The sequence below is a fragment of the Pristiophorus japonicus genome, chromosome 15, assembly GCF_044704955.1.
Source record: "Pristiophorus japonicus isolate sPriJap1 chromosome 15, sPriJap1.hap1, whole genome shotgun sequence".
Classification (NCBI taxonomy): Eukaryota; Metazoa; Chordata; class Chondrichthyes; family Pristiophoridae; genus Pristiophorus; species Pristiophorus japonicus.
Window position 1 is genome coordinate 186076770 of NC_091991.1, and position 25437 is coordinate 186102206.

General features: G+C 48.4%; 1 protein-coding gene across 3 annotated transcripts in view; it reads right to left on the minus strand.

The window, feature by feature from the left end:
* Positions 1-7718: 7718 nt before the first annotated feature.
* The window catches only part of LOC139281327 (unconventional myosin-XV-like), a 628080-nt gene continuing 610361 nt past the window's right edge, over positions 7719-25437 (minus strand). For all 3 annotated transcript variants that reach the window (XM_070901485.1, XM_070901486.1, XM_070901487.1), the window contains 2 exons: positions 23782-23922; positions 7719-10813 (listed from right to left, as the gene is read on the minus strand). In XM_070901485.1, coding sequence (XP_070757586.1) covers positions 10712-10813; positions 23782-23922 — 243 coding nt within the window. In that variant the 3' untranslated portion in view covers positions 7719-10711. The remainder of the gene's footprint in view (positions 10814-23781; positions 23923-25437) is intronic.

Below are 25437 nucleotides of genomic sequence, written 5' to 3' on the forward strand. Positions count from 1 at the left end.
GACTCACCGACCTCAGGACCTACCGACTTACTGACCTCAGGGCCTCCCGACTCACCGACCTCAGGGTCTACCGACTCACTGACCTCAGGACCTACCGACTCACTGACCTCAGGGCCTACCGACTCACCGACCTCAGGGTCTACCGACTCACCGACCTCAGGACCTACCGACTCACCGACCTCAGGACCTACCAACTCACCGACCTCAGGGCCTACCGACTCACTGACCTCAGGGCCTACCGACTCACTGACCTCAGGACCTACCGACTCACCGACCTCAGGACCTACCGACTCACCGACCTCAGGGCCTACCGACTCACTGACCTCAGGGCCTACCGACTCACTGACCTCAGGACCTACCGACTCACCGACCTCAGGGCCTAACCACTCACCGACCTCAGGACCTACCGACTCACCGACCTCAGGACCTACCGACTCACCGACCTCAGGACCTACCGACTCACCGACCTCAGGGCCTACCGACTCACCGACCTCAGGGCCTACCGACTCGCTGACCTCAGGACCTACCGACTCACTGACCTCAGGGCCTACCGACTCACTGTCCTCAGGACCTACCGACTCACTGACCTCAGGGCCTACCGACTCGCTGACCTCAGGGCCTACCGACTCACCGACCTCAGGGCCTACCGACTCGCTGACCTCAGGACCTACCGACTCGCTGACCTCAGGGCCTACCGACTCACTGTCCTCAGGACCTACCGACTCACTGTCCTCAGGACCTACCGACTCACTGACCTCAGGGCCTACCGACTCGCTGACCTCAGGACCTACCGACTCACTGACCTCAGGACCTACCGACTCACTGACCTCAGGGCCTCCCGACTCACTGACCTCAGGACCTACCGACTCACCGACCTCAGGACCTACCGACTCACTGACCTCAGGGCCTCCCGACTCACTGACCTCAGGACCTACCGACTCACTGACCTCAGGGCCTACCGACTCACTGACCTCAGGACCTACCGACTCACCGTCCTCAGGGCCTCCCGACTCACTGACCTCAGGACCTACCGACTCACCGACCTCAGGGCCTACCGACTCACCGACCTCAGGACCTACCGACTCACCGACCTCAGGACCTACCGACTCACCGACCTCAGGACCTACCGACTCACCGACCTCAGGACCTATCGACTCGCCGACCTCAGGGTCTACCGACTCACCGACCTCAGGGCCTACCGACTCACCGACCTGAGGACCTACCGACTCACCGACCTCAGGACCTATCGACTCGCTGACCTCAGGGCCTACCGACTCACCGACCTCAGGACCTACCGACTCACCGACCTCAGGACCTACCGACTCACCGACCTCAGGACCTACCGACTCACCGACCTCAGGACCTATCGACTCGCCGACCTCAGGGTCTACCGACTCACTGACCTCAGGACCTACCGAATTGCCTACCTCCTGAACTCGGACTCCCCGGAATCCACGGACTCTCCCTCTCTGTTGCAAACGCTTCATTCAACCTTGTCTTTTGCTCATGCATGCTGGGCTCCGCCAGCATTGAGGATGGGGATATTCACAGAGCTTCCTCCTCCCGTTAGTTGTTTAATGTTCCACCACCATTCACGACTGGATGTGGCAGGATTGCAGAGCTTTGATCTGATCCGTTGATTGTGGGATCGCTTAGCTCTGTGTATAGTATGCTGCTCCCGTTAATAAGCATGCATGTAGTCCTGTGTTACAGCTTCCCCAGGTTGGCACCTCATTTTTAGGTACTCCTGGCATGCCCTTCTACACTCCTCATTGAACCAGGGTTGGGCCCCTGGATTGATGGTAACGGTAGAGCGAGGGATATGCCGGGCCATGAGGTTACAGATTGTGCTGGAATACAATTCTGCTGCTGCTCATGGCCCACAGCGCCTCATGGATGCCCAGTTTTGAGCTGCTAGATCTGTTCTGAATCTATCCCATTTAGTGGTAGTGTCACACAACACGATGAAGGGTGTCCTTGGTGTGAAGACGAGATTTTGGCTCCACAAGGACTGTGTGGTGGTCACTGCTACCAATGCTTTTGTGGACAGATGCATCTGCGACAGGTAGATTGGTGAGGACAAAGTCAAGTAGGTTTTTAACCTCGTGTGGGTTTACTGTATCTAAAACTAATCCCACTGCCCTGCTCTCTCCCCATAGCCCTGTATCAATCCCAAACTAATCCCACTGCCGCGCTCTCTCCCCATAGCCCTGTATCAATCCCAAACTAATCCCACTGCCCTACTCTCTCCCCATAGCCCTGTATCAATCCCAAACTAATCCCACTGCCCCGCTCTCCCCATAGCCCTGTATCAATCCCAACTAATCCCTCTGCCCCACTCTCTCCTCATAGCCCTGTATCAATCCCAAACTAATCCCTCTGCCCCACTCTCTCCTCATAGCCCCGTATCAATCCCAAACTAATCCCTCTGCCCCACTCTCTCCCCATAGCCCTGTATCAATCCCAAACTAATCCCTCTGCCCCACTCTCTCCCCATAGCCCTGTATCAATCCCAAACTAATCCCTCTGCCCCACTCTCTCCCCATAGCCCTGCATCAATCCCAAACTAATCCCTCTGCCCCACTCTCTCCCCATAGCCCTGTATCAATCCCAAACTAATCCCACTGCCCCGCTCTCTCCCCATAGCCCTGTATCAATCCCAAACTAATCCCACTGCCCCGCTCTCCCCATAGCCCTGTATCAATCCCAAACTAATCCCACTGCCCCGCTCTCCCCATAGCCCTGTATCAATCCCAAACTAATCCCACTGCCCCGCTCTCTCCCCATAGCCCTGTATCAATCCCAAACTAATCCCTCTGCCCCACTCTCTCCCCATAGCCCTGCATCAATCCCAAACTAATCCCTCTGCCCCACTCTCTCCCCATAGCCCTGTATCAATCCCAAACTAATCCCACTGCCCCGCTCTCTCCCCATAGCCCTGTATCAATCCCAAACTAATCCCACTGCCCCGCTCTCCCCATAGCCCTGTATCAATCCCAAACTAATCCCACTGCCCCGCTCTCCCCATAGCCCTGTATCAATCCCAAACTAATCCCACTGCCCCGCTCTCTCCCCATAGCCCTGTATCAATCCCAAACTAATCCCTCTGCCCCACTCTCTCCCCATAGCCCTGTATCAATCCCAAACTAATCCCACTGCCCCGCTCTCTCCCCATAGCCCTGTATCAATCCCAAACTAATCCCACTGCCCCGCTCTCCCCATAGCCCTGTATCAATCCCAAACTAATCCCTCTGCCCCACTCTCTCCCCATAGCCCTGCATCAATCCCAAACTAATCCCTCTGCCCCACTCTCTCCCCATAGCCCTGTATCAATCCCAAACTAATCCCACTGCCCCGCTCTCTCCCCATAGCCCTGTATCAATCCCAAACTAATCCCACTGCCCCGCTCTCCCCATAGCCCTGCATCAATCCCAAACTAATCCCTCTGCCCCACTCTCTCCTCATAGCCCTGTATCAATCCCAAACTAATCCCACTGCCCCGCTCTCCCCATAGCCCTGTATCAATCCCAAACTAATCCCACTGCCCCGCTCTCCCCATAGCCCTGCATCAATCCCAAACTAATCCCTCTGCCCCACTCTCTCCTCATAGCCCTGTATCAATCCCAAACTAATCCCTCTGCCCCACTCTCTCCCCATAGCCCTGTATCAATCCCAAACTAATCCCACTGCCCCGCTCTCACCATAGCCCTGTATCAATCACACACTAATCCCACTGCCCTGCTCTCCCCATAGCCCTGCATCAATCCCAAACTAATCCCTCTGCCCCACTCTCTCCTCATAGCCCTGTATCAATCCCAAACTAATCCCTCTGCCCCACTCTCTCCCCATAGCCCTGTATCAATCCCAAACTAATCCCTCTGCCCCACTCTCTCCCCATAGCCCTGTATCAATCACAAACTAATCCCACTGCCCCGCTCTCTCCCCATAGCCCTGTATCAATCCCAAACTAATCCCACTGCCCCGCTCTCCCCATAGCCCTGTATCAATCCCAAACTAATCCCACTGCCCCGCTCTCTCCCCATAGCCCTGTATCAATCACAAACTAATCCCACTGCCCCGCTCTCTCCCCATAGCCCTGTATCAATCCCAAACTAATCCCACTGCCCCGCTCTCCCCATAGCCCTGTATCAATCCCAAACTAATCCCTCTGCCCCACTCTCTCCTCATAGCCCTGTATCAATCCCAAACTAATCCCACTGCCCCGCTCTCCCCATAGCCCTGTATCAATCCCAAACTAATCCCACTGCCCCGCTCTCCCCATAGCCCTGCATCAATCCCAAACTAATCCCTCTGCCCCACTCTCTCCTCATAGCCCTGTATCAATCCCAAACTAATCCCTCTGCCCCACTCTCTCCCCATAGCCCTGTATCAATCCCAAACTAATCCCACTGCCCCGCTCTCACCATAGCCCTGTATCAATCACACACTAATCCCACTGCCCCGCTCTCCCCATAGCCCTGCATCAATCCCAAACTAATCCCTCTGCCCCACTCTCTCCTCATAGCCCTGTATCAATCCCAAACTAATCCCTCTGCCCCACTCTCTCCCCATAGCCCTGTATCAATCCCAAACTAATCCCTCTGCCCCACTCTCTCCCCATAGCCCTGTATCAATCACAAACTAATCCCACTGCCCCGCTCTCTCCCCATAGCCCTGTATCAATCCCAAACTAATCCCACTGCCCCGCTCTCCCCATAGCCCTGTATCAATCCCAAACTAATCCCACTGCCCCGCTCTCTCCCCATAGCCCTGTATCAATCACAAACTAATCCCACTGCCCCGCTCTCTCCCCATAGCCCTGTATCAATCCCAAACTAATCCCACTGCCCCGCTCTCCCCATAGCCCTGTATCAATCACAAACTAATCCCACTGCCCCGCTCTCTCCCCATAGCCCTGTATCAATCACAAACTAATCCCACTGCCCCGCTCTCTCCCCATAGCCCTGTATCAATCACAAACTAATCCCACTGCCCCACTCTCTCCTCATAGCCCTGTATCAATCCCAAACTAATCCCACTGCCCCGCTCTCCCCATAGCCCTGCATCAATCCCAAACTAATCCCACTGCCCCGCTCTCCCCATAGCCCTGTATCAATCCCAAACTAATCCCACTGCCCCGCTCTCTCCCCATAGCCCTGTATCAATCCCAAACTAATCCCACTGCCCTGCTCTCCCCATAGCCCTGCATCAATCCCAAACTAATCCCTCTGCCCCACTCTCTCCTCATAGCCCTGTATCAATCCCAAACTAATCCCTCTGCCCCACTCTCTCCCCATAGCCCTGTATCAATCCCAAACTAATCCCTCTGCCCCACTCTCTCCCCATAGCCCTGTATCAATCACAAACTAATCCCACTGCCCCGCTCTCTCCCCATAGCCCTGTATCAATCCCAAACTAATCCCACTGCCCCGCTCTCCCCATAGCCCTGTATCAATCCCAAACTAATCCCACTGCCCCGCTCTCTCCCCATAGCCCTGTATCAATCACAAACTAATCCCACTGCCCCGCTCTCTCCCCATAGCCCTGTATCAATCCCAAACTAATCCCACTGCCCCGCTCTCCCCATAGCCCTGTATCAATCCCAAACTAATCCCTCTGCCCCACTCTCTCCTCATAGCCCTGTATCAATCCCAAACTAATCCCACTGCCCCGCTCTCCCCATAGCCCTGTATCAATCCCAAACTAATCCCACTGCCCCGCTCTCCCCATAGCCCTGCATCAATCCCAAACTAATCCCTCTGCCCCACTCTCTCCTCATAGCCCTGTATCAATCCCAAACTAATCCCTCTGCCCCACTCTCTCCCCATAGCCCTGTATCAATCCCAAACTAATCCCACTGCCCCGCTCTCACCATAGCCCTGTATCAATCACACACTAATCCCACTGCCCCGCTCTCCCCATAGCCCTGCATCAATCCCAAACTAATCCCTCTGCCCCACTCTCTCCTCATAGCCCTGTATCAATCCCAAACTAATCCCTCTGCCCCACTCTCTCCCCATAGCCCTGTATCAATCCCAAACTAATCCCTCTGCCCCACTCTCTCCCCATAGCCCTGTATCAATCACAAACTAATCCCACTGCCCCGCTCTCTCCCCATAGCCCTGTATCAATCCCAAACTAATCCCACTGCCCCGCTCTCCCCATAGCCCTGTATCAATCCCAAACTAATCCCACTGCCCCGCTCTCTCCCCATAGCCCTGTATCAATCACAAACTAATCCCACTGCCCCGCTCTCTCCCCATAGCCCTGTATCAATCCCAAACTAATCCCACTGCCCCGCTCTCCCCATAGCCCTGTATCAATCACAAACTAATCCCACTGCCCCGCTCTCTCCCCATAGCCCTGTATCAATCACAAACTAATCCCACTGCCCCGCTCTCTCCCCATAGCCCTGTATCAATCACAAACTAATCCCACTGCCCCACTCTCTCCTCATAGCCCTGTATCAATCCCAAACTAATCCCACTGCCCCGCTCTCCCCATAGCCCTGTATCAATCCCAAACTAATCCCACTGCCCCGCTCTCCCCATAGCCCTGCATCAATCCCAAACTAATCCCACTGCCCCGCTCTCCCCATAGCCCTGTATCAATCCCAAACTAATCCCACTGCCCCGCTCTCCCCATAGCCCTGTATCAATCCCAAACTAATCCCACTGCCCCGCTCTCTCCTCATAGCCCTGCATCGTTCTCTGCTTCAAATATTTATCCAATTTTCTCTTAAGATTCCATGGTCTCTGCCTAAAGCACTTCCTGTTGCAAAACAGTCCATGCTGCAACAACCACCTGTGTAAAGAAATTTCTCCTAACTTCTCTCCCGACTCTCCTAATGATTATTTTAAACTGACCTCGTCACCGACTCCAACCAAATGAAATGGTCTTTTCCTACGCTCCGTGAGGAAAGCCTTCATAATTTTAATAATCACTCTCCACTTCGCCTTCTTTACTCCATTATCTTAGTCCAATATCTTAAGTCTCATTTTATAACTAGGTTCCCATCCCTGCCACCATGCTGCTGAATCTGTGCTCTCCGCTCTCTGTGGCTTCAACTTCCTTTCAACCCATTGTGTGGTTTTGAACCAAATTTTATGAACTCTGTTAAAATTTGTAAAATGTAAATAGGACACCCTCAGTGTGTTTTAAAATAAATGCTCCACATTTTTCCCTCTAACTGCTGAGTCCCTCTCCAACAGATTCTTCCCCTCAAAGTCTTCTGAGACATTTCCTCTGTATGAGGAGTGTTTTCCTTCACTTCCTTCTTTGCTGATGCAAGCAGGATGAACATGCCCCAGAAGAGATCTACTTATTGAAACAGGAGTTGACAATTCACTCTATCAAGCCTGTTCTGCTGTTTCTGCTCCAAACTCCCAATGTGCAGCAGCATAGGAAGCTGACACACAGTATACATTGGTTTTTAGTGTTATGGTTTGTTTGTGTGAAGTAAGGAATTGCTGAAGATTGCTAATTGCAGTGTTGAGGCAATCAGCCCAACCAGACAGAACAGCACTTAGAAAATACAAAAGAAAAAAGGGGAGGATTTTACCCAAAGACCCTAACAAGGTAACCTGTTTAAAGCATGCTTCATATTTAACAGAGGGATGAGTATTTATATGATATCCATTAAATCAATACGATTGGAAATGTAGAGTTTCTGGGGAAAAAGGCAATAAAGGCATTTGGAAGAAATTCTTTTATGTTCTCAAAAAACCCCAGCAGAAATGATTAAAACAGCTTATTATCTAAGAAATTGTATAAAAATTTAAAACTCTTGGATTCTCTGGATTGGCGACACCAATACAGACATTCACCTAATGATCCAATTATAGTTTTATAAAAAATATACCACGTTTACTGAACCAATACCAGCACCAAAAACCCTTCAGGTCGTTATAAAAATAAATATACAACTGCAACAGCTCAGAAACAACAGACACTAGAGTTAAAGTCTCAAAGTGACATCTAACAACATTGGATATATTCAAAATGTTTCTTTTAAAAGTGTTATAGTTATTGCACTTTTTCAATATCAATATTTGACAGCTGAAAAATTCTAAAAATAAATCATTCTACAACAGTATTTCTTAAGAAAATGCTTTATAAATCGATGTGATCTTTGAGAGGAAGATGCGTCATTGTTCAAATATTTTGAGGGTTGTAATTAGAAGGATGCTGTTTTTGCAAATTGCTTTTCTCTCTCTGCAGTAAAGTGTGACATGACGATGCCAATGACACGTGCTGGACTCTGTGCACAAGATTGATTGGTTCATTGTGTTAAACGTTCGTGCCCCTTTAAGATGAGCAAATCGCAAGTGTTTCTGTGGTACTAAGATAAAAACACCAAGAGATTCCATTCCTGGTCGTGATGAATTAGCTCGTCGCTGCCAGTGTACTACAATTCACCCCAATGCCCCGGGCTCCCCCTCCTGAACACCGATCATTGACCCCCAGTGATAAATCTATGGACATCAGGTAAGGAAATCCGATCCAACAGTGACCCTCCACCTGCAGTTGAATAGCCTGCGGACATTCAGGGTCGCACGTTACTGGAGGGGGGCAGGAGTCCCCTAGAACCAGACATCAGCCTGACTCCACTGTGCAGCAAATTCAATTCAGTAACTCCCTGGTTAACTGGACCCAGTGTGTGGGATCAGTAACTCCTGGTTAACTGGACCCAGTGTGTGGGATCAGCAACTCCCTGGTTAACTGGACCCAGTGTGTGGGATCAGTAACTCCCTGGTTAACTGGACCCAGTGTGTGGGATCAGTAACTCCTGGTTAACTGGACCCAGTGTGTGGGATCAGTAACTCCCTGGTTAACTGGACTCAGTGTGTGGGATCAGTACTGGTTAACTGGACCCAGTGTGTGGGATCAGTAACTCCTGGTTAACTGGACCCAGTGTGTGGGATCAGTAACTCCCTGGTTAACTGGACCCAGTGTGTGGGATCAGTAACTCCTGGTTAACTGGACCCAGTGTGTGGGATCAGTAACTCCCTGGTTAACTGGACCCAGTGTGTGGGATCAGTAACTCCCTGGTTAACTGGACCCAGTGTGTGGGATCAGTAACTCCCTGGTTAACTGGACCCAGTGTGTGGGATCAGTACTGGCTAACTGGACTCAGTGTGTGGGATCAGTAACTCCCTGGTTAACTGGACCCAGTGTGTGGGATCAGTAACTCCCTGGTTAACTGGACCCAGTGTGTGGGATCAGTACTGGCTAACTGGACTCAGTGTGTGGGATCAGTAACTCCCTGGTTAACTGGACCCAGTGTGTGGGATCAGTAACTCCCTGGTTAACTGGACCCAGTGTGTGGGATCAGTAACTCCCTGGTTAACTGGACCCAGTGTGTGGGATCAGTAACTCCCTGGTTAACTGGACCCAGTGTGTGGGATCAGTAACTCCCTGGTTAACTGGACCCAGTGTGTGGGATCAGTAACTCCCTGGTTAACTGGACCCAGTGTGTGGGATCAGTAACTCCCTGGTTAACTGGACCTAGTGTGTGGGATCAGTAACTCCTGGTTAACTGGACTCAAATAAATGAAAATGTAAGAATTCTGAGTGGGGCGGGTCTTGTCCGTGGGGGGGGGGGGGGGGGGGGGGTGGGGCTCAGTGTGTCGGGGGGATGGTTGCGGAGTGTGCCCCGGGGAGAGAGGAGAGAAGCGTGTCTGGGGAAGGGGTTTGTGTGTGGAGGGAGGTTAGAGGTACCTGACCTTGGGCAAGGACTAGGGAGTTCTATCTTTTAGTGATCTATGCCTGTCCGCCCGAGGTGAGGCGGGGGATTAGTGGAGTTTGTTTGGGTGTGTGACTGGAGGGTGGGACAGCGTATGTCTGGGGAAGTGGGGTGTTTGTGTCCAGGGGGTGGGACAGAGTATGTCCAGGGAGGGGGTGGGATAGAATATGTCCAGTGGGGGGGGTGTGTACGAGTGGGGTGTGTCCAGGTGGGGCTGTCCGGGGAGGGGTGAGATAGAATATGTCCGGGTGGGGGGCGATTGTGTTCGGGAGGTGGGGTGCGAGATACCTGACCATGGACAAGGATTGAGGAATTCTCCCTTTAGTGATTGTCCTCCTGAGGTTTGGAGGAGCATGAGTGGAGTTTGGGTTACAGTGGCTTCAGTCTGATGTCTGGCGAGTGGGTTTTGAAAGCAGAGACCCTCTGCCGGTGCCTGGAGGTCTGTCTCACTGCGTCTCGTTGCCGGTCATTCACACGCCAGTGTGGCTTACTGAAGGCAGATCCGGGACTGGCAACTGGGACAATCTGCTCCAATGGAAGTTTACAAAGGCAACAGCCCTACAGCTGGGGAATCCTAAATCCACAGTCTAAATTCCCTGTGTGAGAGGGCGGCGACACTACAGTAACTAATGCTTTGGGTGTGAAGTGCTTTGGAACATCCCAAGAACAGGATATCGGCCTTTTATAAAAGTACAATTTTTATTTTCTATTGGTGTCCCTCCAGAGAGTCCGTGTACACGCCATGTGGTCGCACAGACACTCTACCTGTGTGAAACTATCCGTTGTTTAGATTGAAGATGGGATTCCGTGACTCGTACACTTTTCTCTGATGTTTAATATCTGCTTCCCTCCAGTGTAACCCTTGGTAACGGATACCATCTTTATCCTTGGAGTCGCCACACAGCCAGTGTGTGGGCCGCTGAGACCCATCAGCGCTGGGTGCAATCATGTGACGGCCAGGGCCAATCACAGCAAGGTGATCTCACTGGGGGGAAGGGTCAGCCTCTTCTCGCGAGCCTGTAGCATGGAGTCCACGTGCATGGCTGTGACACGGCACATTTCCAGAGCCTGTAGGGGAATGGATCAGACGGTTACAGTAAGCCTAGCATGGTGTCTGTGTATAGAACAGCCCCTCGAGCTTGTCCACCATTCAATCAGATCATGGGATTAGGCTGGATAGCTCTTGTTCGGCTGAATGGCCTCCTTCTGTGCTGTAAATTTCTATGATTCTATGAATACCGAGTGCGAAATCACGCATGCTCCACAATTTCCTACCACACGTTCCCAGCAGACTGGGCTGTGCGCAGGAAGTGTGCATTCGGGAAACTGCCAGGGTTTTACAATCGGCCTCAGTATCTCTGGGCTTGGGATGGACAAATCTACCAGCATGTCCGTTCCTGACTGCTATATGGCAACATGTCTGTCTCTACACCTGTGTGAGTGTGTGCAAGAATTCCGATTCTTGGGACATTGAGGCCAGTTCTGGGGGAAGTGGCACCTGTGTAAGATGGACAGGTTGTAGCTAAACAGAGCTGGGACCAATGTTCTCGCTGAGAGGTTAACTCGCACTGTTGGGGAGGGTTTAAACTCATTTAGCAGGGGGAAGTGAACCAGAAAATAGCAGAAATGAGATCAGGGGACAGAGAGATATAAGCAGTAAAGTTAGAAATATCCCAAATATTGCAGAGTCCAGATTGAGAAAAATAGCAAAAGTGACAGATGTGTTAAATTTCATGTATGTCAATGTCCGTAGTGTAACTAATAAGATTGGTGAGCTGCAGGCACAAATTGCTACATGGGATTATGACGTGGTTGCATTAACAGAGACATGGTTCAAAAAGGAATGGACTCATAATATTCCTGCTTACCAAGTATTCAGGAATGATGGAGAAGGAAAAAGAGGAAGGGGCGTGGCAGTATTGATTAAGGATGATACAGTTCTAAATAAGGATTTACTCGATGATCTGGGACCGAATCTATTTGGCTTGAGTTGAGGAACAGAGGGGGAGCTGTTACATCGGGAGTTTTTTTTATAGAGGGAGGAGATAGATGAGCAAATTTGTTGGCAAATTTCAATGGCATATAACAAAAATATAGTAATATTAGGCGTCTTTAATGACCCTAATATAGACTGGGGGAAGCAGTGCTAAGGCTACGGAAGGTGAGGAATTTCTGATATGTGCACAGGAGAACTTTCTCGATCATAGTAAGAGAGGAAGTATTAAGGGGTTTAGCATCTTTGAAAGTAGATAAATCGCCAGGACCAGATGAAGTATATCCGAGACTATTAAAAGAAGCAAGGGAGGAAATTGTGGAAGCTCTGACCATCATTTTCCAATTCTCCCTGGTTACAGGAGTTGTGCCTGAGGATTGGAGAACTGTAACGTACCGTTGTTTAAAAAGGGAGGAAGGGATAAACCGAGTAATTACAGGCCAGTTAGTTTAACCTCGGTGGTGGGCCAATTATTAGAATTGATTCTGAGGGACAGTATAAACCTTCATTTAGAAAGACACAGATTAATCAAGGACAGTCAGCATGGATTTGTTACGGGAAGGTCGTGTCTGACTAACTTGATTGAATTTTTTGAGGAGATAACAAGGAGGGTCGATGAGGGCAGCGTGTTTGATGTAGTTTACATGGATTTTAGCAAAACTTTTGACAAGGTCCCACGTGGTAGGCTGATCAAAAAAGGAAAGGCCCATGGGATCCAAGGGAGAATGGCAAATTGGACCCAAAATTGGCTCAGTGGCAGGAAGCAAAGGGCAATGATTGATGGGTATTTTTGCAACTGGAAGTCTGTGTCCAGTGGGGTTTTACAGGGCTCAGTCCTCAGTCCCTTACTTTTTGTAGTTATATATTAATGATTTAGGCTTAAATGTAGGGGGCATGATAAAAACATTTGCAGTTGATACAAAAATTGTCCGTGTGTTTGAGTGAGGAGGAAAGCTCCAGACTGCAGGAAGATATCGATGAACTGGTCAGTTGGGCAGAAAATTGGCAGATGGCATTCAATCCGTAAAAATGTGAGGTAATGCATTTGGAGAGGGGCAACAAGGCAAGGGAATATACAATAAATGGGTGGATACTGAGAGGTGTGGAGGAACAGAGGGACCTTGGAGTGTCAATCCAATCCGGAAGGACAGACAGAAAGGAAAAGGAGGTGGGGTAGCTCTATTGATAAAGGATGGAATCACTGCAATAGTGAGAAACGATATTGGCTCAAATGATAAGGATGTTGAAACAGTTTGGGTGGAGATAAGGAACAATAAGGGGATAAAGTCACTGGTGGGCGTAGTCTACAGGCCCCCTAACAGTAGCAACTCTGTTGGTCGGAGCATAAACCGGGAAATAGTGGGGGCTCGTAAAAAGGGAACAGCAATAATCATGGGTGATTTTAACCTCCATATTGATTGGACAAATCAAATTGGTCAGGGTAGCCTTGAGGAAGAGGTCATAGAGTGCATAAGGGACGGGTTCCTTAAGCAGTATGTAACGGAACCAACCAGGGGTCAGGCTATCTTAATCTGGTCCTGTGTAATGATACAGGATTAATAAACAATCTCCTAGTTAATGAATCTCCTTGGATTGAGTGATCATAGCATGATTGAATTTCAATTCAGATGGAGGGTGAGAAAGTTGGATCTCTAACCAGCGTACTAAGCTTAAATAAAGGAGACTATGAAGGTATGAGGGCAGAGTTGGGTAAAATGGACTGGGAAAATAGATTAAAGTGTAGGACGGTTGATGAACAGTGGTGTATGTTTAAGAAGATGTTTCATAACTCTCAAGAAAAATATATTATAGTGAGGAGAAAAGATAGCCATCCATGGCTAACTAAAGAAATAAAGGACGGTATCCAATTAAAAATAAGGGCATACAAAGTGGGCAAAACTAGTGGGAGAACAGAAGATTGGGAAGCTTTTAAAAGCCAGCAAAGAATAACTAAAAAAATGATTAAGAAAGGGAAGATAGACTATGAAAGTAAACTAGCACAAAATATAAAAACAGATAGCAAAAGTTTCTATAGGTATATAAAAAGGAAAAGAGTGGCTAAAGTAAATGTTGGTCCCTTAGAGGATGAGACCAGGGAATTAGTAATGGGGAACATGGAGATGGCAGAAACTCTGAACAAATATTTTGTATCAGTCTTTACAGTAGAGGACACTAACAATATCCCAACAGTGGATAGTCAAAGGGCTATAGTGGGGGGGAGGAACTTATCACAATCACTAAGGAGGTGGTACTCAGTAAGATAATGGGACTAAAGGCAGATAAATCCCCTGGACCTGATGGCTTGCATCCCAGGGTCTTAAGAGAAGTAGCGGCAAGGATTGTGGATGCATTGGTTGTAATTTACCAAAATTCCCTGGATTCTGGGGAGGTCCCAGCAGATTAGAAAACTGCAAATGTAACGCACCTATTTAAAAAAGGACGCAGACAAAAAGCAGGAAACTATAGACCAGTTAGCCTAACATCTGTGGTTGGGAAAATGTTGGAGTCCATTATTAAAGAAGCAGGAGCAGAACATTTGGAAAAGCAAAATTCGGTCTGGCAGAGTCAGCATGGATTTATGAAGGGGAAGCCATGTTTGACAAATTTGCTGGAGTTCTTTGAGGATGTAACAAACAGGGTGGATAAAGGGGAACCAGTGGATGTGGTGTATTTGAACTTCCAGAAGGCATTTGACAAGGTGCCACATAAAAGGTTACTGCACAAGATAAAATTTCAGGGGGTTGGGGGTAATAAATTAGCATGGATAGAGGATTGGCTAACTAACAGAGAACAGAGAGTCGGGATAAATGGTTCATTCTCTGGTTGGCAACCAGTAACTAGTGGGGTGCCACAGGGATCAGTGCTGGGACCTCAACTATTTACAATCTATATTAACGACATGGAAGAAGGGACCGAGTGTAACGTAGCCAAGTTTGCTGATGATACAAAGATGGGAGGAAAAGCAATGTGTGAGAATTCACAAAAAATCTGCAAAAGGACATAGACAGGCTAAGTGAGTGGGCAAAAATTTGGCAGATGGAGTATAATGTTGGAAAGTGTGAGGTCATGCACTTTAGCAGAAAAAAAAATCAAAGAGCAAGTTATTATTTAAATGAAGAAAGATTGCAAAGTGCTGCAGTACAGCAGGAACTGGGGGTACTTGTGCATGAAACACAAAAGGATAGTATGCAGGTACAGCAAGTGATCAGGAAGGCCAATGGTATCTTGGCCTTTATTGCGAAGGGGATGGAGTATAAAAGCAGGGAAGTCTTGCTACAGCTATACAAGGTATTGGTGAAGCCACACCTGGAATACTGCGTGCAGTTTTGGTTTCCATATTTCCGAAAGGATATACTTGCTTTGGAGGCAATTCAGAGAAGGTTCACTAGGTTGATTCCGGGGATGAGGGGGTTGACTTATGAGGAAAAGTTGAGTAGGTTGGGCCTCTACTCATTGGAATTCAGAAGAATGAGAGGTGATCTTATCGAAACGTATAAGATTATGAGGAGGCTTGACAAGGTGGATGCAGAGAGGATGTTTCCACTGATGGGGTAGACTAGAATTAGAGGGCATGATCTTAGAATAAAGGGCTGCCCATTTAAAACAGAGATGAGGAGAAATTTCTTCTCTGAGGGTTGTAAATCTGTGGAATTCGCTGCCCTAGAGAGCTGTGGAAGCTGGGACATTGAATAAATTTAAGACAGAAATAGACAGTTTCTTAAACGATAAGGGGTTATGGGGAGCAGGCAGGGAAGTGGACCTGAGTCCATGAGTGGATCAGCCATGATCTTATTGAATGGCGGAGCAGGCTCGAGGGGCCGTATAGTCAGAGTAGAAATAGCAGGATAGCTAAGATGAATACGTGGCTTGAGGAGTGGTGCAGGAGGAAGGGATTCAAATTCGTGGGACATTGGCACCGGTTCTGGGGGAGGTGGGACCAGTATAAACCGCACAGTCTGCATCTGGGCAGGACCGGAACCAATGTCCTCGGGGGAGTGTTTGCTAGTGCTGTTGGGGAGGGGTTAAACTAATATGGCAGGGGGGTGGGAATCTATGCAGGGAGGCAGAGGGAAGTAGAATGGGGACAGAAGCAAAAGATAGAAAGAAGAAAAGTAAAAGTGGAGGCAGAGAAACCTAAGGCAAAAAGCAAAAAGGGCCACATTACAGCAAAATTCTAAAGGGGCAAAGTGTGTTAAAAAGACAAGCCTGAAGGCTCTGTTTCTCAATGCGAGGAGTATTCGTAATAAGGTGGACGAATTAACTGCGCAGGCAGCCATTAACGAATATGATATAATTGGGATGACGGAGACATGGCTCCAGAGTGACCAAAGCTGGGAACGCAACATCCAGGGATATTCAACATTCAGGAAGGATAGACAGAAAGGAAAAGGAGGTGGCGTAGCGTTGCTGGTTAAAGAGGAAATTAAGGCAATAGTAAGGAAGGACATTAGCTTGGATGATGTGGAATCTGTATGGGTAGAGCTGCAGAATACCAAAGGGCAGAAAACATTAGTGGGAGTTGTACAGACCACCAAACAGTAGTAGTGAGGTTGGGGACAGCATCAAACAAGAAATTAGAGATGCGTGCAATAAAGGTACAGCAATTATCATGGGCGACTTTAATCTACGTATAGATTGGGCTAACCAAACTGGTAGCAATGCGGTGGAGGAGGATTTCCTGGAGTGTATCAGGGATGGTTTTCTCGACCAATATGTCGAGGAACCAACTAGACGGCTGGCCACCCTAGACTGGGTGATGTGAAATGTTAAAGGACTAATTAGCAATCTTGTTGTGCGAAACCCCTTGGGGAAGAGTGACCATAATATGGTAGAATTCTTTATTCAGATGGAGAGTGACACAGTTAATTCAGAGACTAGGGTCCTGAACTTAAGGAAAGGTAACTTCGATGGTATGAGACATGAATTGGCTAGAATAGACTGGCGAATGATACTTAAAGGGTTGACGGTGGATAGGCAATGGCAAACATTTAAAGATCACATGGATGAACTTCAACAATTGTACATCCCGGGCTGGAGTAAAAATAAAACGGGGAAGGTGGCTCAACCGTGGCTAATAAGGGAAATTAGGGATAGTGTTAAATCCAAGGAAGATGCATATAAATTGGCCAGAAAAAGCAGCAAACCTGAGGACTGGGAGAAATTTAGAATTCAGCAGAGGAGGACAAAGGGTTTAATTAGGAGGGGGGGGGAAATAGAGTATGAGAGGAAGCTTGCTGGGAACATAAAAACTGATTGCAAAAGCTTCTATAGATATGTGAAGAGAAAAAGATTAGTGAAGACAAACGTAGGTCCCTGGCAGTCAGTATCAGGTGAATTTATAATGGGGAACAAAGAAATGGCGGACCAGTTAAACAAATACTTTGGTTCTGTCTTCACGAAGGAAGACACAAATAACCTTCCGGAAATACTGGGGGACAGAGGGTCTAGCGAGAAGGAGCAACTGAAAGAAATCCTTTTTAGTCAGGAAATGGTGTTAGGGAAATTGATGGGATTGAAGGCCGATAAATTCCCGGGGCCTGATAGTCTGCATCCCAGAGTACTTAAGGAAGTGGCCCTAGAAATAGTGGATGCATTGGTGATCATTTTCCAACAGTCTATCGACTCTGGATCAGTTCCTATGGACTGGAGGGTAGCTAATGTAACACCATTTTTTAAAAAAGGAGGGAGAGAGAAAACAGGGCATTATAGACCGGTTAGCCTGACATCAGTAGTGAGGAAAATGTTGGAATCAATTATTAAGGATGAAATAGCAGTGCATTGGGAAAGCAGTAACAGGATCGGTCCAAGTCAGCATGGATTTGTGAAAGGGAAATCATGCTTGAAAAATCTTCTGGAATTTTTTGAGGATGTAACTAGTAGAGTGGACAAGGGAGAACCAGTGGATGTGGTGTATTTGGACTTTCAAAAGACTTTTGACAAGGTCCCACACAAGAGATTGGTGTGCAAAATTAAAGCACATGGTATTGGGGGTAATGTACTGACGTGGATAGAGAACTGGTTGGAAGACGGGAAGCAGAGAGTTGGGATAAACGGGTCCTTTTCACAATGGCAGGCAGTGACTAGTGGGGTACCGCAGGGCTCAGTGCTGGGACCCCAACTATTTACAATATACATCAATGATTTAGATGAAGGAATTGAGTATAATATCTCCAAGTTTGCAGATGACACTAAACTGAGTGGCGGTGTGAGCTGTGAGGAGGATGCTAAGAGGCTGCAGGGTGACTTGGACAGGTTAGGTGAGTGGGCAAATGCATGGCAGATGCAGTATAATGTGGATAAATGTGAGGTTACCCACTTTGGTGGCAAAAACACGAAGACAGAATATTATCTGAATGGTGGCAGATTAGGAAAAGAGGAGGTGCAACGAGACCTGGGTGTCATGGTACATCAGTCATTGAAAGTTGGCATGCAGGTACAGCAGGTGGTGAAGAAGGCAAATGGCATGTTGGCCTTCATAGCGAGGGGATTTGAGTATAGGAGCAGGGAGGTGTTTCTACAGTTGTACAGGGCCTTGGTGAGGCCTCAACTGGAATATTGTCTTCAGTTTTAGTCTCCTAATCTGAGGAAGGACGTTCGTGCTATTGAGGGAGTGCAGCGAAGGTTCACCAGACTGATTCCCGGGATGGCAGGACTGACATATGAGGAGAGACTGAATCGACTGGGCCTGTATTCACTGGCGTTTAGAAAAATGAGAGGGGATCTCATAGAAACATATAAAATTCTGATGGGACTGGACAGGTTAGATGCAGGAAGAATGTTCCCGATGTTGGAGAAGTCCAGAACCAGGGGTCTCAGTCTAAGGATAAGGGGTAGGCCATTTAGGACCGAGATGGGGAGAAACCTCTTCACTCAAATTGTGAACCTGTGAAATTCCCTACCACAGAAAGTTGTTGAGGCCAGTTAGATATATTCAAGAGGGAGTTAGATGTGGCCCTTACGGCTAAAGGGATCAAGGGGTATGGAGAGAAAGCAGGAAAGGGGTACTGAGGTGAATGATCAGCCATGATCCTATTGAATGGTGGTGCAGGCTCGAAGGGCCGAATGGCCTACTCCTGCACCTATTTTCTATGTTTTTATGTATGACTTACTTCTGTTCCTATTTCTTATATTCTTATGTATGTTCACAGATCTTTAAAGGTAGCAGGACAGGTCGATAAGGTAATTAAAAAGGCAGATGGAATGCTTTCCTTTATTAGCTGAAGCGTGGAATATAAGAGCAGGAAAGTTATGCCTGAACTGTATACAACACTGGTTAGGCCACAGCTAGAGTACTGCGTGCAGTTCTGGTCACCACATTACAGGAAAGATGTGATTGCACTAGAGAGGGTGCAGAGGAGATTTGCAAGGATGTTGCCGGATTGGAACATTTTAGCTATGAGGAAAGATTGGATAGGCTGGGGTTGTTTTCCTTGGAACATGAGAGGCTGAGGGGAGATTTAATTGAGGTGTATATAATGATGAGGGGCCTAAATAGGAAGGACCTATTTGCCTTAGCAGTGGGGTCAATAACCAGGAAGCATAGATTTAAAGTAGTTAGGTGGTGGAGTCTGGAACTCTCTGCCTGAAAGGGTAGTCGAGGTAAAAATCTTCATCACATTTAAAAAGTGCTTGGATGTGCACTTATAGGGCCCAAGTTTCCACACGTGCCTAGAACGGCGCAGTCCCGACCTGGACGCCCGTTTTTCACGCCACAAAGTGCGCCTAAAAAAATCCTCGGTATTCTCCACCTCCCTGCAGGTCCTCTGGCCCTCGGCGCAGCGCAGCACGAGCTGTGGGGGTGGGGGGGGGGAGCCAGGTCCCTGCGCTGTAAACAGTGCCGGGACCTCTGCACAAGCGCGCTACAGTCGGCACGCAAGTGCAGTAGCTCCAGGCGCCGAACTGTGTGGGAGGGGCCCGAAGCACACAGCCCCTAGCCCTGACCCAATGGCCTCACTGGGGCTGCGTGAATAAGGCTCCTCCCACGGCCAGCTCCTGCTCCCCCCCCCCTGCCTCCGGACAGACCCGACACCCGCTCCCCGTCCCCCTCCCCCCCCGCGACTGGCCCGACCCGACCCGCGCTCCTGTTCCCGCTCCCCGCCTGGACCCGATCCGCGCTCCGGTTCCCGTTCCCCGACTGGACCCGACCCGCGCTCCTGTTCCCGCTCCCTGCCGACCCAACCCGACCCACGCTCCCGCCCCCCGACCCGACCCCCCCCCCCCCTCCACTGGACCCGACCCGACTCCCGCTCCCGGACTGGATCCGACCTGACCTCCCCTCTCTCTCTACCCCCCTCTCTCTCTCTCTCTCTCCCTCCCTCTCTCTCTCTCTCTCTCTCCCCTCCCTCCCTCTCTCTCTCTCTTCTCTCCCTCTCTCTCTCTCTCCCTTCCTTCCTTCTTTCCTTCCTTCCCTCCCTCTCTCTCCCCCCCCCCTCTCTCTCTCTCTCTCCCCCCCTCTCTTTCTCTCTCTCTCCTCTCTCCCTCCCTCCCTCTCCCCCTCTCTCTCCCCCCCCCCCCCCCCCCGGACCCGAACCGAACCGAACCAACCCGAAGTCTCGGGCCGGCCCATTCAGCCTTCGGTCACGAAAGTCCTGCCTGAAGCACTTTCACACAGGTAGGAAGATGCTTTATTTAATCTTTTCTTTGCTTATAAATGATTATTCAGGTTGGATTTATTTGTATAATATTTGTATAAGTATAAATAAGGATTTATTATAGAATTTAATGACTTCCCTGACCCCCCCCCCACCTCGTTCTGGACGCCTAATTTGTAACCTGCGCCTGATTTTTTAATGTGTAGAACAGGTTTTTTCAGTTCTACAAAAATCTTCACTTGCTCCATTCTACTTTAGTTTGGAGTACGTTTTCACTGTGGAAACTTTCAAATCAGGCGTCAGTGGCCGGACACGCCCCCTTTTGAAGAAAAAATTCTGTTCCAAAGTAGAACTGTTCTACCTGACTAGAACTGCAGAAAAAAAATGTGGAGAATTGCGATTTTTAAGATAGTCCGTTCTCCACCAGTTGCTCCTAAAAATCAGGCGCAAATCATGTGGAAACTTGGGCCCAAAGAGTGGTGATCTACACCTGGTGCTGGAAAGTGGGACTAGGCTGGATCGCTCTTTCAACCGACAGACACGATGGGCCGAATGGCCTGTGTTGTAATTTTCTGTGATTCTATGAATAAGTCTCCAGTCCAGTAAGGAAGGAAGCAGTGTTAGATCTGGTTCTGGGAAATGAAGTAGGGCACATGGGGTGTGTAACATTCGGAGATTATCTAGCTAACAGTGACCACAACATTATTTGTTTTAAAGTAATTATAGAAACAGACCAGAAAATATCGACGGTAAAAATGCTCAACTGGGGAAGAGCTCATTTCAGTCATTTAAGAAGGGACCGAGCACAGGGAGATTGGAAAGGAGCTTGACTGAGCGACGGAAGGCATTCAGAGACGACACAGTTCAGGTACAAACTAGGCAGATTGCTTTTGAAGGGATAAAGTAGAGCATCCAATGCAAATGCACCCTAGATGACAAAGGAAATAAAAGTTAAAATAAAGCATTAAAAGGAGGCTTATGTCTCAATGCTAGGAGCAAAATTCAGTTAATAACCAGGAAAATTATGGAAAGTACAGGAGGTAAATGAAAAAGTTAATACAGGAGGCAAGGAGAAGTTACAAGAAAAGATTAGCAGGCAACATTATATAAACATAAGAAATTAAGCTAAATAATTAGCTTAATTTGGGCCTATTAAGGACCCAAAGGGAAATCTTCCTGTAGAGGCAGAGACACCGCAAAAGTATTAAATGAGTACTTTGCATCTGTCTTCACAAAGGAAGTGGATGAAGTGAGGTTACACTAAAAGAGGAGAGGAAAGTTATGGACAGGATAGTACTAGAGACGACGTACTAAAAATATTAGCATTATTGAAAGTTGGTAAACCACCTGGTCTGGATGGAATGCATCCCAGGTTGCTGAAAGAAGCAAAGGTAGAAATAGCAGGGGTACTGGTCACAATTTTTCAATCCTCATTGGATATAGGAGTGGTGCCGGAGGACTGGAGTGAGACCACTATTCAGAAAGGTGAGCAGGATAAACCAGGAAACTACAGGCCTGTCAGCCGAACATTGGGGTTGCGGAAATTACTGGAAACCATTATCAGCGACAAAATAAACTTCCATTTGGTAAGATAGCGGTTAATCATGGAGAACCATCATGGATTTGTTAAAGGGAAATTGTGGCAAACTAATTTGATTGAATTCTTTGATGAGTAACAGAGAAGGTTGATCTAGCTAATGCTGTAGATGTATATATGGTCTTTTGGAAGGCATTTAACAAAGTACCAGACAGGAGGCTTGTTAAGAAGAAGCCCATGGAATGAAGGGGAAAGTGGTAGTTTAGATATGGATTTGGTTTGGTGGCAGGAACAAAGGGTGATGGTGGATAGATGTTTTTCAGACTGGGAGGTGGTTTGCCTTGATGGGGAACACTGGGTCCATTACTCTTTTCAATTGTTATGATTATCCAGGATAAAGCAGCCTCTTGAGTGGCACCCCAACCATCACCGGCGCACCGTGTCTGCAGTGTGTACCATCTACAAAATGCACTGCAGAAACTCGCCAAGGCTTCTTCGGCAGCACCTCCCAAACCCTTCACCCCTAGAAAGGGCAAGGGCAGAAGGTGCATGGGAACAGCTCCTCCAAGTCACACATCCTGACTTGGAAATATATCGCCATTCCTTCATTGCAGCTGTGTCAAACTCCTGGAACTCTCTCCCTAACAGCACTGTGGGAGCACCTTCACCACACGAACTGCAGTGGTTCAAGAAGGTGGCTCACCTCCACCTTCTCACGGAGCAATTAGGGATGGGCAATAAATGCCGGCCTTGCCAGCGACGCCCACATCCCAGGAATGAACAAAAAAAAGACCTAGACTCGGGTGTAGGGTGCAGCATAAAGTTTGCAGATGATACGAAACTTGACAACATAGTGAATAGTGCTGATAGTTATAGAGTTCAGGATGACACAGACAGGATGGTGAAATGGACAGAAGCGTGGCAGATGTAGTTCAATGTAGAGAAGTATGAAGTAATGCACTTTGGGATTAATCTGGAAAGACAGTAACTCTAAATGGCACGATTTTGTAAAGTGCAGATCAGCAGTGAGACCTTGGAGCCTGGATACACAAATCCTTAAAAGAAAGTTGCTAATGACGTTAAAAAAGTATATGGGTTACTTGGGTTTATAAATAGAGGCATGGAAAATAAAAGCCGAGATCGTGCGGGAACTTTATAAATCACTGGTTAGGCCTCAGCTGGTGTAATGAGGACAATTGTGGGCACCGCACGACAGGAGAGATGTAAAGGTCTCAAAGGGTACAGTGGAGGTTAACCAGGATGTTACCAGGGATGAGGGGCGTTATTGGAGGTTGGAAAAATTCGGACTGTTCTCCTTGGAACAGAGATTAAGAGATGACCCAATGGAGGTTTGCAAGATGATGAGTAGATTGAGAAAAACTATTCCCATGGCGAGTGGGTCAATAACCAGAGGTCATCAATTCAAAATCATTGGCAAAAGATCTCGAGGCGTTATGAGGAGAGATATTTTCACTCGACGTTGTCGGAATCTGGAATGATGGTTGAAGCTGATTCCATAAATCATTTTAAAAGGGAGTTGGATGGGCATTTAAGAATGAGGAATTCACAGGGTTACAGACACAAAGCAGAGGACTTTGCATGACTGTTCTGTCAAAGAGCCAGCACAGGCTGAATGGCCTCCTTCTGTGCTGTAAGTTTCTGTAATTCTACCTCCAGACACCCTAACTCCTCAAAATGTGTTCAATACATCTGGGAGAGAGTGAGAAGTCCGACGTTTTCCCTTTTATTTACTGCTCCAGTTAAATGTTAGCTGTGAGTAATCCCATGATGCAAGTGGGCTGGCATGTGACAGAGGGAGAAGTGTTAAATCCCCAGAGCGGTGGAAAGTTGCCCATTACACCACAAACAGCAGCACTGAACGTTCACACAACACTCAGAGATGTGTCTTCCATACCTGGTCAAGCTGAAGTTGTGTTATCCTTTGGGACATCAGGTCTCCCAGTTTAATCTCTACGTATGGATAGCTGTTACTGGGGCCTGATCGCTCAGTCAGGGTGGACTGTACCTCTTTCAGTGGGAAATTCACCATCAGCTCCTGCACAAAGGGTCACAATATAACTGGCTTGTACACTTTCTGAACATATCCCTTCCAACCCCAGGTCAAAGTTACCCTTGTCAGGTGGGGGAGATGGAACAGTCCAGCTCAAGGTGGTGATGGAGTGGGGGTAGAGATGGAACAGACTGGTTCATGGGGCAGGGGGAATGGAACAGTCCTGCTCGTGGGGGCGGGGGGTGGGGGAAGATGGAACAGTCCGGCTCATGGTGGGGGGGGAGGGGAGGAAGAGATGGAACAGACTGGCTCATGGGGCAGAGGGAATGGAACAGTCCTGCTCGGAGGGGGGAAGAGATGGAACTGTTATATGCAGACTAGAGATACTCTGTCCAGACACTGTATACTTGCATAAGATGGAGACTTGTTACCTGATGTACTATCAATAAGGTTTACACTGTATATACTATGCTGGCACCACTAGAGGGTGCAACTGGTGGAGACCGGGTTTCCTGCCCCTGTGGCAGAGGCTGTCCACCAGAGGGTACTGCAGTGAAAGACCTGAGGGTCACCTGCACAGGTGTGCAGGGCCCAGTATAAAAGGCTGCTCACCATGCTTGTGCCTCACTCTCGAGTTATGAATAAAGGACCAAGGTCACTACAGTTTGAGTACAACACATTGCCTCGTGGAGTTATTCATAAGTGCATCACAGACATGACATAACTGGCGACGAGAATATGGACTTTAACGCGATTATGGCTACCTTTGGCACACAAAGACTTTGCAGAGGATGATGATTGGGATACCTTCACGGAAAGGCTCGAGCAATATTTCGTGGCAAACGACCTGGCAGTGGAGCCTCGTCAGGGACTTGCTGGCACCCACGAAGGCCAAGGATAAGACATACGATGAGCTGACTGAACTAATTCGCGACCAACTTAAACCAAAATAGAGCATCCTCACGGCCAGGCACTGATTCTACACTCACCACAGACCTGAGGGCCAGGAGATTGCTACATATACTGTCGACCTCAGGAGACTTGCGGCACTGTGTGATTTTGGCACGCAACTCAATGAAGCATTGCGAGACATCTTCGTTATGGGAATGGGCCACGAGGGCCTCCTTCACAAGCTATTATCTGCCGACACCACAGTCAACCTGCAGAAGGCCATCAGCATCAGTCAGGATTTCATGATCCCGACCTGCAGCACCAAGCAAATTATTCATCCTGTGGACTCAAAGCCGGCAAGTACTGTACACAGAATGGTGCCTTTCACAGGCAAGACTGTAGAATGTGGCTCTACCCAGAGCAGAGAGCACAGACCTCAGGGTTCCAGAACTCAGAGTCCGCCGAGGGGTGCTAATCGAGTAGCACCAGCTGGCGTTGCGGAGGAAACCACAGGGCTCACCAGTGTCGGTTTGCTGAGTACGTATGCAAAGCCTGTAACACGAAGGGCCACCTCCGGCGTATGTGTAAAAGAAATACGACTCATCGTCTAGCAGAGGAGTCGGTAGATGACTTTGAATCCAGCGGGGAGTCTGATGATTTGGCCAGAGA